We start from the raw sequence: 14,181 nt of genomic DNA on the forward strand, positions 1-14,181 counted from the left end.
TGTGTTACACAAGTTAGTAGACAAATGCTAACCACACATGAATATCAATCAGATGCCATAAAAGAGCAGCTGCAATGCCTCATAAATGGTTTAATCCTGTTACTAGTGAAATAGCCATGACTTCTCCATTCCTTCAGCACTGAGTCATTTCAGATGGGAGGGATGGAAATTAATTTTGCTCTACCTTTGAAACGTATCATCGCCCCTGGCAATTTCGTAGTGCAGGGGGATGCGCAGTCTTTAAAGTTTTATTTACACAGAAATAATGCTGAAGAGTTCCACATTTTCACAACATAAAGTGTGTTTATAAGCCTTGTTGCATGATGAGGGAAAAACCATCTGCAAATAAAGCTTGCTCTGTGCTGTATTATGGGATGCCTAGCTTCAGACGAAAGATAATATACCAGATTTTTTGCCAGCTCGGCCCATTAAACAAGAATAGAAGCTGAACGTATAAAAATCAAGTTGTGGCGGTGCCCCTCACAGCTTCACGCATATGTATAAGCAATAGGTTTACTGTGACGGTTTAGGGATTAATGAAGTGCAGTTTAATTAAATAATTGGTCAATAGAGAAAGGACAGCAAAATGAATGCCTGCAGGAAATAATTGGGATCTCACATTGCCAAACTTAAACATTTAGGTAAACAAAACAATTAAAGCTTCATCAAGCATTGTTAGACGACTCAGCAGCATATAGATTGTTGGCACAACAGAAATCCCTGTCTTCCTCTGATTTATTTACGCACTCGGGGGAATGCACGGGCTGTTATCAGTGTGATTCTGATCAGAAGTCAGCTGCAGAGGTAAAGAAGTAATAGGCAGCAGTCCTTGTGGCCGTCAGGCACCCTCTCCCCATGTTCTGTGTGTGCATTTAGACTTACCATTTCCTTATTTTAAAGGTTCTTCACAACATCTGCTGGAGAGTCTCCATAAAATGTGTTAATTTATGAGGCACATAAGATTATACGAGAGAGCTGTTCGACTTGGTGGCATTTTCATGCTCAGACAATTAGCTTTGTGGAACAAGAATATTTGTCCAATATTTGCCTTTCTAGATAAACTGTATTATTTATTCATCCTATTATTTCTGTTGCAGCTATTGGATTTCTTTTTCTTTCTCTCTCTCTTTTTTTTTTTTTTAATGCTGTTATCGTAATAAGAAGAGGGGCAAACTCCCAGCTTTCAATTGTGTGTTTCTGACTGTGGGTACAGTCCGATATGTTTCCCTGGGAAATACTGAGCTGCCTAGCGCTGCGCGTGCACAAATACATCTGTGGGGCATTCGCTGGGTTGCGTTGGCCCCTATGGAAAGAGCAGCACAGTCGCTTTGAGCTGAGCATGCAGAGTTAACGCAAGGTGCGGTCATATTTTTTCATTACGTTCTCTGTCGTGTTTTATGGTAACTTTTTTTCCTCCGGTGTTTTGTAGAAGGCAAACAAGGCACTTCATCGGTTGATTCTTTTGGCAGGTGGAAAGCAAAGAGGGGAAGAAAGGCAGAGAAAACCAAGCTTGCAGTAAAAAAAAAAAAAAAACAGGTCAAATAGGATCATTTCTCTTTGCAAAACACAGTTGTTGTTCTCCGATTTCTAGAAGACGAAAGCCTTTCCCAGCAGCAGGGTGTGTGTATGTCAGGGGGTGAATGAGGAATAGGTTACAGTTGGAAAAAAGATTTCAAGTTATCAGGTATTATCAAGAGATAGTCAAAATACGAGCACTTTGGATAAAACATTAATAAACAAACAGCCTTTGGAGTGTGAGAAAATAGAGCTTGCCAGCTAGGGCTGCTCTAGGTTTGGTTTATTTACTGCTATGGAAAATGAACTGGGAAAAAATCCGCTATTCATTTTGAATTTTCATTACGGGGACCAAATTAAATCACTTTTAAAATCCTTATTACGCATGGAAATGAATGCAGGTACCCTTTTCAGTTCATGGATTTTAACATCTCCATTTTTCTCTTCTGCAGGCTGGACTTTACTCCCAGTAACTAAATATCAACAATTATAAACACTAGAGAAAGGCAGAGGCATTTTGCCTTCCCTTCATTTTTCACGTTTGACCTAAAAACATTATACGTATGAAAATAAGCTAAAGACCATTCCGTGCCCCAAGATCCCAAACGTGACGTAATGTGCATGACTAAGAAACCTACACGGAGATGGGGCCAAGCCCTCTGGGTTTCTGAGTGTTTTTTTTCAGGGGCTGAGTTTGGGATGCTCTCAGCTGTTCCTTTTGCTTCTGTCCCTTAGAATCGCAGAGTACTCCTACGGGCATCAGAAGAAATCTAGCAAGAAGAAGAAAATCAGCAAGAACGATATCCGCCTGGTACCGCGGGATGTGGAGGAGACGGATAAAATGAACGTTGTGAGCTGCTCCTCTCTCACCTCATCCCTCAACTACTTCGACTACCACCAGCAGACCCTGCCGCTGGGCTGCCGCCGCTCCGAGAGCACCTTCCTCAACGTGGAGAGCCAGAACAACAGGAACGCCGGCTCCAACCACATCTACCATCACACCTTCGCGGGGCAGAGCCCCCAGCAGCCCGACCTCATCATCAACGGGATGCCGCTGCCTGAGGTGAGGGCCCGCCTGGCCTCGCGTGCGCCGGCGCCGCCGTCCCGGCCAGGCTGCGCGTGCCGCGGGAGCGACGGGGTGCTGAGCGGGGGGGGCTCAGCTGGGAGAGATGGGCGAGCGGGTGACCACTTCTTGCGAGTTTGCCCGGCCCTGACAGGTGGTCGCGGGCGGGCGTTTCAGCCCCGGGACACTGCAGAAGTCAGCAGTGGCGCCTGGGGTGGTTGATGCTGGCACGGCCCTCTGCGGGCTCGAGCAGGCCGGGCTTGGTTGCTTTGTAAGTGGGTTCTGAGTGTGTTGACTCTCGAGGGAAGAGGTGCCTGTTACGTGGTCAGGAGTTTTTTAAGAGGTCCTTAGAAGTCTCTTTGGTGGCCGTCACTCATCCCAGCAGCACGTCACGCTGGGGAGGCAGGCGCGTGCCCAGCTGTGTGTCCTCACCATGCATGGGTTGGCGTGCTAGGGCTGTGTGGTACCTGATGAGGGCAGGTACAGGTGCTGCTATGATCCACGCTGTCCTCATCAGGTTCTTCTAATTCATCGGCTTTCCTGTACATCACAGGCATCATTTAATGTTGCTTGTTTGTCTCTCTTTGAATTATTGTTTGGTATTAAGCAAAACAATCAAAGGTTTGTCATGTTTCCCGCTTTGAACGGAATAACAAAGCTGAAGAAGCAGCTAAAATATTTATGGCTTGCACTGTTTCGCGTTCGCTGTACTGGTGTAAATGCAAAATGATGCTCCTGAAGACAGTGGAGCTGCTTCAGATTTATACTTGCGCTAAAGAGAGCAGAGCCTGGCCCGCTGCGAGAGTCTGCAGGGCTGCTGGAAGCAGTTGGTGCCGGCAGGCCTGATCTTGCAGCATGCGTACTGCCGAAACGCTCCCCAAGCCCTGGTATTTTAGCCTCCACTAAGGCTGCAGAAGCAGTTCCTGAGCAGTCACACAGTGATGTCGGCATCGGCAGTTCAAGGCAGAGGCACAGCTTTTAATTCCCCGGCGGCGGGGAGGCAGCTGGCTGGCTCCTGGTGGCAGCTGGTGGGCTTCAGCCTGCTCCCGCACCCTGAACCTCCCTTGTCCCGGCATTTCGGGCTCCTCGCTGTGTTGTGAGGTTGCGGCTCGGGGCTGGCTGAGCCCACACCTGTACCAGTGTCTGAGCATGGAGCCAGCGCCCGCGGGTGAGCGCCCGTGTGCCTTCGGGGGCAGTGGCGGCGACAGGGTGCCGGTGCGGGGGGCTCGAGACCGGTTTGACTCCTGGTCTCGGCACAGAAGCGGTGTTGGGGTTTCCTAGCAATAACTGGATGGAAACGGCCTGGATGTAAGAGCTCGCATATTCTGCTTGAGAGTACCCAGCCGTAGACCTGAGCAGGCTCTGGTGGGGAGAGGCAGGGACTCGACCCACACAAATCGGAGCGGTTTGGGTTAGGCCTGTCTCTGGCCGAACGCAGCAGAAGAGCTGCTGCCGGAGCCGCCTGCTCCCTGGGAGCCATCGTCCCCGCATTTGGGGATTCCCACCGATGCTCACGTGCGCTCCTTGCTGAGCGATGACTTGGGTTTGGGATGTGCTGCCACTGGGATGACGAGCCAGGGGGATGCGGTGCTCCAGAGCCCCCCGCCCCATGCACTCCCCGACTGCGGGGCCAGGGCACCTGTAGAGGGGAATGCTTCCCTTTCCCTCTGCCTCCAGCTCGCCCCTTCCCTCTCCCAGCCCATTTGAGGCAGGATGTGAAGTGCTGGTACCTGGCCTGGAGAAATGAATTTGTCTCTCCTAACGAGTGCCTCGCTGTGCTGCCCTGGAGTGTCAGCCAAAAATGCGCCCTCCGGCAGCCCCACCAGCACGCAGGAGGGCAGCTGAAGGCCTCCTAGCTCGGCCCAAAGACCGGCTCCCTCCACACTGGGTGCTCTTGCAGAGCCCTGTCCCAGCCCCGGCGGATAACGGAGAGGGGTTCCCATGGCTCTGACGGTGTGGAGCTGATCTGGGCTGATCCTCCTGCAGGATGATGTGGCGGGGCCGTGGGCTCGCTCCCTGGGGTTGTTGTACAGAAGGGCAGGGTTGGGGCGAGGGGATGAGAAATCCCAGCTGGAAGCTGCTGGGATGTTTGTTTCAGGGAAGGATTTTTTCATTTTTTGATTGAAAATCCCCTGTGGTACGTTTGCAGCTGTTGCAAGGGCAGTTATCCCGTTGGTATTGAGGATGCAACTGGCTCCTAAAAACCCGAGTGCCCCCTGAGGGTGAGGCTGCCTGGTGCCTAGCGCAGCATCTGGAGGCTCAGCGGTGACCACAGTGACCGCCCTGTGCCACCACGCAGGGTGACACAAGAACTGCCAAAGAGAGCCCCGAAGGCAGACGGGGGCTGTTGTGCACCGCCACCATCTCAGGTGCGGCCTGCAGAGGCTCCTCCAGGCTTGCTGCACCTGCTCAGGTGTGCCCAAAGCACACGTCCTCCTCCTGCCCCCCTCCTCTGCAGGAGCTGGCCTGGGTCCTCTGGCGCCTTCCCGCAATCCCACCGCCCAAATCCTCCCGCTTCTGCCGTCGGAGCATTGCTGCCATGCGCCCACACCGCTCTGTCGTTTCGGTAGCGGTTGCTACTCGCTGTAATTATATCCTGGGGAAGGATGCTAGCGGTGCGCACCTCCAGGTGCAGCTGGTTTAGTAAATACAAAGCCGGCCCGAGTGTGGAGTTCCCAGAGCCTCCAGGAAGGCAGCGAGTGATTAGCTTTCCCCGTCAGAGCCAAGTTGTTCCCTGCAGCGCCTTCGGTAGGACTTTGTCGGGGCTGGTTGGAAGTGCCTCCGGTGACGAGGCGGCCGCCGCATCCCCCGGGAGCCTTTAATAGGTGTCAGTGTCAGGGAGATAGCGCTAACGCTCCACCTAGGAGTGACTTCTCCTCCCGCGCTGATGGGAAGGCAAAGCATCGCTTGATAAAAGATAAAATACAGAGGTAAACATGTAGCTGGCGGTGTCAGTTAGCATATGATGCTCGTGTCTGCGAGTAAGTGATTGCCTCTGAAACCGAGCACCGTCCTCGCGGAGGCTGGCTTTGCGTTGGCTTGATATGTAGCTGGTCTTTAATGTGAGGCTCATTTACTTTAACAGTCAGGAACCTTGAAATAAAAGTCCCCGAGGACGGGCTGTTTGCGGAGCGAGCTGCTCTTCGGGAGACGTCTCCTGCGCCGTGGCAGCGGGACGCGCGGTGGCGGGGCCGTGGCCACACTGTGCCGGTGATAATTGCATTCGTCCCTGCTCCCGTGTTCCTCCGCTGATCCAGAAAAGGATTAAAGAGCCGCAAATTTCAACCTGGCTCTGAGGACGCAAAAAAGCACGGGACGACCCTCGAAAAGCGTTTCCCCTTTTGGGCTGCGCGGTGCCAGGGCTGCCAGGAGGACATGGGGAGCTGGCGTGGGACATCCCAGTGCCAGCGGCCCCGCGTGGGCTTGGCTGGGGCCGGGCACGGTGCTCGAGCATCTTCTCAGCCGCAGGCCGTGGTGGAGGCACCGAGTGCCCCCCGGAGCACGGCCGGCAGCGCGGGCCTTGGCCCCGGCTCGTGTTTTGGCTTGTGCTGCAGCAGGGAGAGCAGCAGGCGTGGAGCTGAGAGGGCACTGCCGGGCAGGGCTTCTGCTGCTGCCGAGTGCTTTTCTCTTCCTGCTGAGCCCGAGGAGAAGTCAGCTTTGAAACCGAAAGGGCTTGTTGTCGGGTTTTGCATGTATATCGCTGGGAGTTGTACCAGGAGATTAAAAATCAAAATTAATGGGAGCCATTAGGCAGCTTCCTCGATAAAAATGCACTTTGCATTGGGGTGGTGTGGAAGGCGGTCTGAATGCAGAGCGCCTTAGGATCCCCGGGACACAATTTGCATGCAGAACGGCCACCCTTGGGTAACACTCGCATGCCCAGATTTTGACTTTCAAAGCAAGCGGTGTGTGTGCAACAGCTGCACCCGTGCTGCCGCGGCCGGTCTGACACCCCGCTTTTCTCTCGGAGGGCACCACTTTGGGAAACACCACCCTAGTGTCATGGGCTGCCCTGCGCGGGGAGCGTCCCGCGGGCACAGGGAGCATCCCACAGGCGTGGAGAACATCCCACGGGCATGGGGAGCATCCCACACAGAGCATCCCACAGGCATGAGAGAACATCCCACGGGCATGGGGAGCATCCCACGGGCATGGGGAGCATCCCACGGGCACGGCGTGATCCCCCCTGCTCCGCGTGGTCCCCTGGGGGGACGCAAATACCCTGTGGTGTGTGGGTGCCGCCAGGTCGCGGCCACTGCCTCCTGCGCTGGCAGCCACCGGCAGTAAGTTGGGGAATTACTGGTTTTAGTGGTAATCCTGGCCTAATCCCCCAACCTCGATACACTCCTGCATAATCCTCACTCACACTGATTTCGCCAGGGCTTCCTGTAGCAGTAGGGATTATTTGAGTGAGCAACAGTTGCAGGATAAGGCCCCGGTGGTTTCAGATATGCTTTTTACTACCTGGAAAGCGTTCTCCTCACTGTAGGAAATGGTTTTCGAAGCACAATAGAGCAATTTTCGTTTCAGGCAGCACAGGCAGTTTTTGCTCTGGCTATCTCGCAGTGTTAACTAAAGCACATTTCGACGACATACAAAGATTTTTGTTTTGTAAGAAATGAAATCAGCGTGGCTGTTCCTCTTTCTCTGTCATTTCTCTACTTGTCAATTCTTTCTTCCCCTCCAGCTTATCCTCCTCTTCTCTGCTAGCCTTAAAAAGCCCCAAAAGTGTCTGTTATAATCACATTTTGTGTGTTACAACCAGAATGAATGTACTCACTTTAATATGCTCGGTTTGAGGAAATCAGTTTCTGTCTGGTATAACAGACAATTTGTTATAAACCATGCCATTTATAAGTGAAGGGCCTTGCTTTAGTGTAACACTAGGGAAGCGTCATGATACATAATTGGAAGGGATTTGGCTTGCTTCTCAGTAATACTGCGTGTAGAACGAAAGAAAAAAAAGAGATAATTTCCGACCCGGAGAAAGTTTGCAGCGTTGAGACATGCCAGACTGTTGAAATAAGGCTTATTTTAAGTAGAGATAATAATTAAAGCATTATCAGCAATGATGTTCAACTAGTCGGAAGACTGCCTTCGCAGCAAACGTTGCCAGTCTTGTTTTCTCCTTGGGAGGTCACTGTAACTCAGCACTTTTTTGGTCTCTGATTTGCACCGAGATGTGCAAGCACGGGTCACGTCTCTAATTAGCACGTCTGCCTTGTCGCGCGTGAGCATCTCTGTCTGGTAGCTAATGGCAGCCTTTCTTCTCCGGGAGCCCGGCGAAGACCGGGGATGCTTTCAGCTTGAGACTGCCACTCTTTTTCCCCTCTCCGGCTCTGGGGATAGCCAAGAGCTGCCCGGGTTTCACCAAGAAACTGCAGGACAGCTCTGCCGACCCTTGCAGGTGGTGGCGGGGCAGGCATTGGGTAGCTGGTGGCACCCGCGGCTGTCCCCAGCGGGTCTCCGCAGTGCCGTGATGCGGGGGCACCCGGTGCCGCCACCCCCATGGCACCCTCGGGTGGGCACCCAGAGCCTCACGAGAGCTCGCGGCGGTCACCGGGGAGGCGTCGGGGTGTGGTGGACACCGGGTGTCATCGGCGCTCCCTGACCTCTCCCAGCATGGGGGCGATGCAGTGGAAACGAGCGGAGTCCTATTCCGCTCTGAGGTCAGCCGATCCCAATTATGCATCTCCTGTAATCGCCTCCAGCTCTCCGTGTTGAAAAATTCGTCTGAATACCTTGCAGCGGAGATAAATACTCCAGCTCCCGTTCATGTTGAGCAAGGGCTTGCACTGGCTGCACGCTTCCCGCACCGGGTCTCCGGCAAGCATTGGCTTCAGCACGGCTCGGCTCCTGCACCGGGGGCACCACGTGGGGCTCGGGGCATTTGCCGTGGGGTCCGTGGGGAAACGGGGTCAGGGCATGGTGTGGTGCCAGCAGCTGCGCATGAAAGCAGAGCTCCTCCTCTGATGCCAGGACCCGGAGTGCTCAGAATGGAAGTGCTTTTGTTGTTGTATTTCCATACTAGAGATTGTTGGTTATATCTTATGTGCTATACGCTATGTATCCGTGTAAGTATGTGAAGTGTACAGATTTAAATATTGTACATAATTATGTAAATAACTATATATTTTGTCATATAGCTATATATATATATCATTTTTTTCTGTGCTGTTTGTTTGGGTGTTATGATTCACTTTTACCAAAAGTATAGCAGCTCATCTTGTTTGGCTGCTAGTAATTTTGAATTGGATGCATATTTCTGATGCGTAACTTTTACTTGTTGAGTCTGTAAAAAAAGGTCCTGTGAGTATACTTACATGGTAGATAAGACTTTTCCCTTAAATTAGGAAAGACCTACAGTAAGTAATTATGTCAAAAGGGTGGTCTTGCGCGCTATTTATAGCCTTATGTATAGTAGCTTCCAAATTAGCTCTTGTTGTATTGAGCGGCATGAACTCTGTGGTTTCTTTCTGTAATTTATTTTGCATAAAGCACATGCATGCAAAGGAATATTTGAGGCCAAGCGCACGTCTCCTTTGGGTAACCTCACGCACATCTGCTCGGCTCCTTGAAGAGCTGTATTTGTCGGCTGCCACCTCCTGAAGCCCCTCCGGAGGGGTTGGAGTTGCAGAAAGCCCTCAGCCAGGTGCCCTTCCAGCCTCCTCTCTCCTGCCTTCAGCCAGATGTGCCCTGGATGTACGGAGATGGGCTTGTCCCCGGAGGGCTCCCTTCTCCTGCCCCGATGCCGCAGGGCCGTGCCTCCTGCCTCCCCCGGGAGCTGCCCAGGCTTGGCCCAGACACAGCCCTGAGCCCCTCCAGGGACGAGGCTTCTCCTCTGGGAAGTTGTTCCGTGGTTGCACGGGGACGGTCAGTAGTGGCTTCTGCCCTTCCGATTTGTCCTGACAGTCAGCCAATGTGTTTGTGTTTGGGAATTCACCCCGGTGCTGCCCGCTTTGCCCTTCCAGACCCGAAGGGCAAAATGTTGCTGAAGCCCCCCCTGCTTCGCTGAGGGCCGGTGATGCTGCTCGGTGGTGGCGTAGGTCTTGTGATTCCCTTTGCCCCTTACTGCGACACAAAAACTTGCAGCACAACGCATCCCGGGCCCCAGAGCACCGCACCGTCAGTCTCATGTCGGGATGGAGCTGCTTTCAATACAATGGAGCATCCCAGTGGCAAAAGTGCTTTTCCACCTTCCAACCCTCCCTTTCTCCCTTCCTGCTGTTTCCTGGAGGCATTGGCGCTGCCCTTGAAGGTTCATATGTATATTTATATATAAAGATACAGGGTCTCAGCAGCCATGCCAGCTACTGCTGCCCGGCCAGGTTGCATATGGGGCTGTGCACAGCCTCGCTTAAATAAATGATTAGATATTGTTCCCAGCAGAGGCTATAGTTGAGTTCCAATCATTTTCTGTTAATTAAAATACAGGATGGTCTTATTTGTAGCATAAATAGTTGTAATCTGTGTGCTTATAAGTGTAATTATAATTCAAATTAGAGCGTGCTTGGCATTCGCAGTGAGCGGGATGCTCTCCACGAAGCGCTGCCCTCACCGACCGAGCGCGGGGCCGCTGGGCACAGACCCTGTCCCGGGTCCCTTCTGGCGCCAGCTCCCAGCCAGCCTCCGGCTTTCCCCAGGAGCATCTCCAGGCCTCAGCAAGGAGACACTGAGGCCGTTGACGTCCCCAGCCACACTTTGGGCCCAATTTTGCCGTTCCTGTTTGGGCAACGCTTGCATGTGGCACTGGTTGGGAGATTAGCTGGAGAGGAGGCTGCGGTGTCATCACTTCAGTGTCTCAGTCTGGCTTCCAGTCTAAATTTGGAGTGAAGTAATGGCTTGTGTCAGCTGGACGAGCGATTATTACCTAGCCTGGAAGTGAGTCCCTGTTTAACCCAGCATCACGGCTGGTTCCCGTCCCCTCCACTGGCTGGCAAAGGCTCTGAAGCAGCAGTGGAGCAGCGCGCATCCCGCGCCGTGCTCCCTGTGCTCGACGGGATGGAAGCGCTCAGCACGGCGAGGTGATCCCCAGCAAGGCTCCCTCCTTAAGCGCCGTAAATACCGCCTGGCATCGATAGCAGGCTGTGCCTGCCGGAGCTGCGCAGACCAGGTCTTTGTCTCCACGTCCCGTTGGCCACAGGAGATCTGGACGTGAATCCTTCGTCGTTCTCACGGGGATATGGAGCTTGTTCGGATTACACCATCTTTTGTAAAGGCAGGTGTATGCCACAGGGCAGGTTTTAAAATTCCTGTGTTGGTGGATTGCATTAACCCATACTAAGTCAGGTATGTAAAATTCCATTAAGCAAAAACCCTCTGGCATTTTCTCACCAGTGCTAGAGATCTGCGGGCTATGCTAATGCAGTGCGTTTGCTCATCTATTAGTAGGATGATGGTTTTAAAATAATAACATTTATCTTTGGCAGCGGACCTACAATAGTGCATGCAGAGTACAATTTCGTGAAAGGCTCTGCAGATGTTGCCTCATTCAATCTGGGTCAAAAGGAGTGCTTAGAATCATAAAGGTTAGAAAGAGATCAAATAATTCTGCGTTTTTATTGCTGAATAATGTACTTGGAAAATATCATTCACCATTATTAGGCTAAGTGAGTACAGAAAACACAGGACTCAATAGTCATTTCTCACTATTGGCTGATTTTACTGTTTTTATAATGTAGCTAAATTCCCTGCTATTGATTCCAGCATCGATTATCGATCTGGAAATCTAAATGGATGCGGTGGTGTGAGCATAGAGGAGTTTAACAATTGCAGAATTAGGTTTTTGCCTCTTCATGCAGCGTTTAGTGCGGGCAGCGCACCGGCAGAGCAGATTAATGGCACTTTTTGGGAGCTGTCTGTGTTTTGCGGTGATGTATAAGGCCCAGTGGCCTGCATGCCTGGATGATATAGGTGGTGTGTGTATGTTGGGCAGCGCTGGACAGTCTCGTGGAAAATAACCAGGCTGGTGTCGCAGCGCTCGGATGTTGCTCTTCTGAATGGGGGTGAAACGCTAACGAAGGAGAAAAGCCAGAGAAGCGCCCGTTTTATGTGTGCTCTTTTCGTGCATCAGAGCTCGTGCAAACTCTGTCTGGCAAACCCGGCACCCCGGTAGGTGGGAGGCTCGCAGCCTCCCGGGTTCGGGACTCACCTGCCTCCACTCACCTGCTCCCTCCCCAGCTCGTTGTCGTCGGATTCGCATCTGGATGCTCTCCGTGGACCCAGCTTCGGTGACATTTACTGGTCAAAGTCACGTAGCTGTTGGCTCAAAACCAACATCCAGACCTGCCCGCCCAGCAAAAGGCTTTTCCAAGACTTTGCGGACAGTTCCTCTCCGGTCCTGCTTCCCTCTTGCCCCGCACTGGTGGTGTCCCAGCTTTGGGGGGAAATAGGGCATTTTGGCTGAGGCGCGCCCCTGGGCTGCGGCCCACTTAGCCCGCGATGGAGTCCTGTGTTTGAAATGAGTTTTGGAGTATGTTCCTCTCTTGTTCTCCACAGTTAGATGTTGTCAGCATTAATATGCCATTAACACATGCTCGTTAGGAGGAGAATGATTATACCCTGCAGAATATGGGGGAAACCTTCATTAGGCACTAACATATTGAACCAAGCTGCAAACTTCACATGGGAAAACTCGGGGAAGGTTCTGCTCGGCATCAGGTTTCTGCAATTTCTCCTCGTCACTCTGACAAAAGCCCCTCGTTTTCTAGCACGTGCTTTTTGGCTGCGAGTGGTGAGCGCGGCGGGCCTGGCCGCAGCCTGTAGCACCGAGATCCTTCTGGGGACCTGACATCTGTCCTCCCCCAAAAGGAAGATGCGCTAACCAGGCTTCGGTTTGGCAGGTGGGGACTCGGCCCCTCTCCCCTGGGCTGTGCTGGCTCCTGGGGTTATCACGACGGAAACCCATGCGGCGCTTGGAGGTGCTCGGGGAACGGATTTGTTGAGAGCCGAGGTGTCATTTCTGCATCCGTGCTTTTCACACCGTAACGACGTTTTAAGCGCTCGCCTGGCCTTGCTGCCTGCAGTCTGGAGTCATAACCTGCCGCGTGTGACAGGGCGATCGCTCGCCCCGCTGGTGACGGCAGCGAGCGCGGCGGCGGCCTGGGGTGTGTGCGCGGTGCTCTCCTCCGGCGACCACGAGTTCAGGCGGGAGGACGGTGCTGCAGCGGGCGAACGCTTGAAGATGAAGACCCTCTCTGCATCCACGTGCCCCCTGTGGTAGGTAACAAGGGACGGTCGGTAAAGCCCGTACGTGGCGTTTAATCGGAATTTATCCCGAACGGGGTGATTTCACAGATTTCCGCGGAGCTGACAGCTGTCCTGCGTTACCCGTGAGCTCGCTGCCTCCGTCCCTGCCCCAGCCGTTTCGGAGACCTGTGCCGTTTTGGCGGCAGGGCCCTGCGATTGCCTCCGACCCCGTGGCTTTACCCCGCTCCCCTCTGCCTGCTGCGCGTGCTGCAGGCTGGGGAGCCGGGGCCGGCTCCCGCCCCGTCACGTCTCGCCACGTAGGAAGCGCGCCTGTGTACGTTCGCCGGGCGCCGGTGACTCATGTAATCACCATGCGAAACGCATCATTCATAAACTGTTTAGCGCGACCTTTTGTACAGTAGCACTAATTATTATTATCACAGAAGCCCAGTAAACTAGACTAGCAATTATCAGGGATTTATTTGAATGGACAGCTAAGCTATTCTTGGCAAGTTAGTCAAAGCAGTTGTCATGACAGCTACACAAATGTGTCTTATGAATTGGGTTAATTAGGGTAATTAATAACTGTTGTTTTGCCCTTTTTAACAAGGTATTGCCTAGACAGTATCAAAAAATAGCAATTGTACCTAGCAGATCTATTCTTCTTCTAGCAGCAACCTTCAAATCGCAAAACCAAAGCAGTAAATATCTTGGGCTGTCGTTTTGGAAGGAAAAGTGTGCAAAACCAGAGAGCGAAAGGGTGCATTGTAATCCTTCGGCTGAGCTTCCAGGGCTGCGCGGTGCTACGTGCAGGTTGGTCAGCGTCAGTATCGACATTGCCATTATTATTGATTTCAGTTCCGTGCAGACAAATGCTTTCGTGGATGGAGAGGGCAGCACCGAGGTGCTCTGACCCGGCGGCCACCAGAGCGGGCTCTAAGTGGCAGAACTTACAGCCAGTTTTAAAGCCACTTTAAATGACCGTGAATTATTGTCGTTTTGCTCGTGTGTCGCTTGTGCCTCATCAGGATGGCTGTCTCGTGCCAAATCTCCAAGCCCTCGCTCAGGCACAGCATCTGTTTCTTTCAAAACAAGTGTTTTGCTGAATAAATGATTTTGGTTTTGTCATTGCTGTTGCTGATACCCAGTGATGGCAGTAACCGATGCTGCTGATAACGAAGTGGCACCAAACAGCCTGAAAAGGACAAAAAAAAGAAAAAAAGAAAAAAAAAAAGGAAAAGAAAAAAAAAAGGAGCACCCAGTGAATAAATTGTACCCTGGACACCACCGGCTGCCCCGTGTGGCTTTTGTCAGCGTTAGTGCCAGGCCTCGAGGTGTTTGGGAAGGAGCCTGTGGCATCCGCCTGCCGCTGCTGGCTGGGGTGGTGGGAGGGAGCTGTCGGGCAGGTAGGCGGC

The 14,181-nt window shown here is 52.5% G+C and overlaps 1 protein-coding gene across 8 annotated transcripts in view; it reads left to right on the top strand.

Moving 5' to 3' along the window:
• The window catches only part of PCDH19 (protocadherin 19), a 175,970-nt gene that overhangs the window by 3,271 nt on the left and 158,518 nt on the right, over nucleotides 1-14,181 (top strand). For all 8 annotated transcript variants that reach the window (XM_048077355.2, XM_067005021.1, XM_048077359.2 and 5 more), the window contains exon 2: nucleotides 2,251-2,578. In XM_048077355.2, the coding sequence (XP_047933312.2) occupies nucleotides 2,251-2,578 (328 nt within the window). The remainder of the gene's footprint in view (nucleotides 1-2,250; nucleotides 2,579-14,181) is intronic.

The sequence above is a fragment of the Anser cygnoides genome, chromosome 13, assembly GCF_040182565.1.
Source record: "Anser cygnoides isolate HZ-2024a breed goose chromosome 13, Taihu_goose_T2T_genome, whole genome shotgun sequence".
Classification (NCBI taxonomy): Eukaryota; Metazoa; Chordata; class Aves; order Anseriformes; family Anatidae; genus Anser; species Anser cygnoides.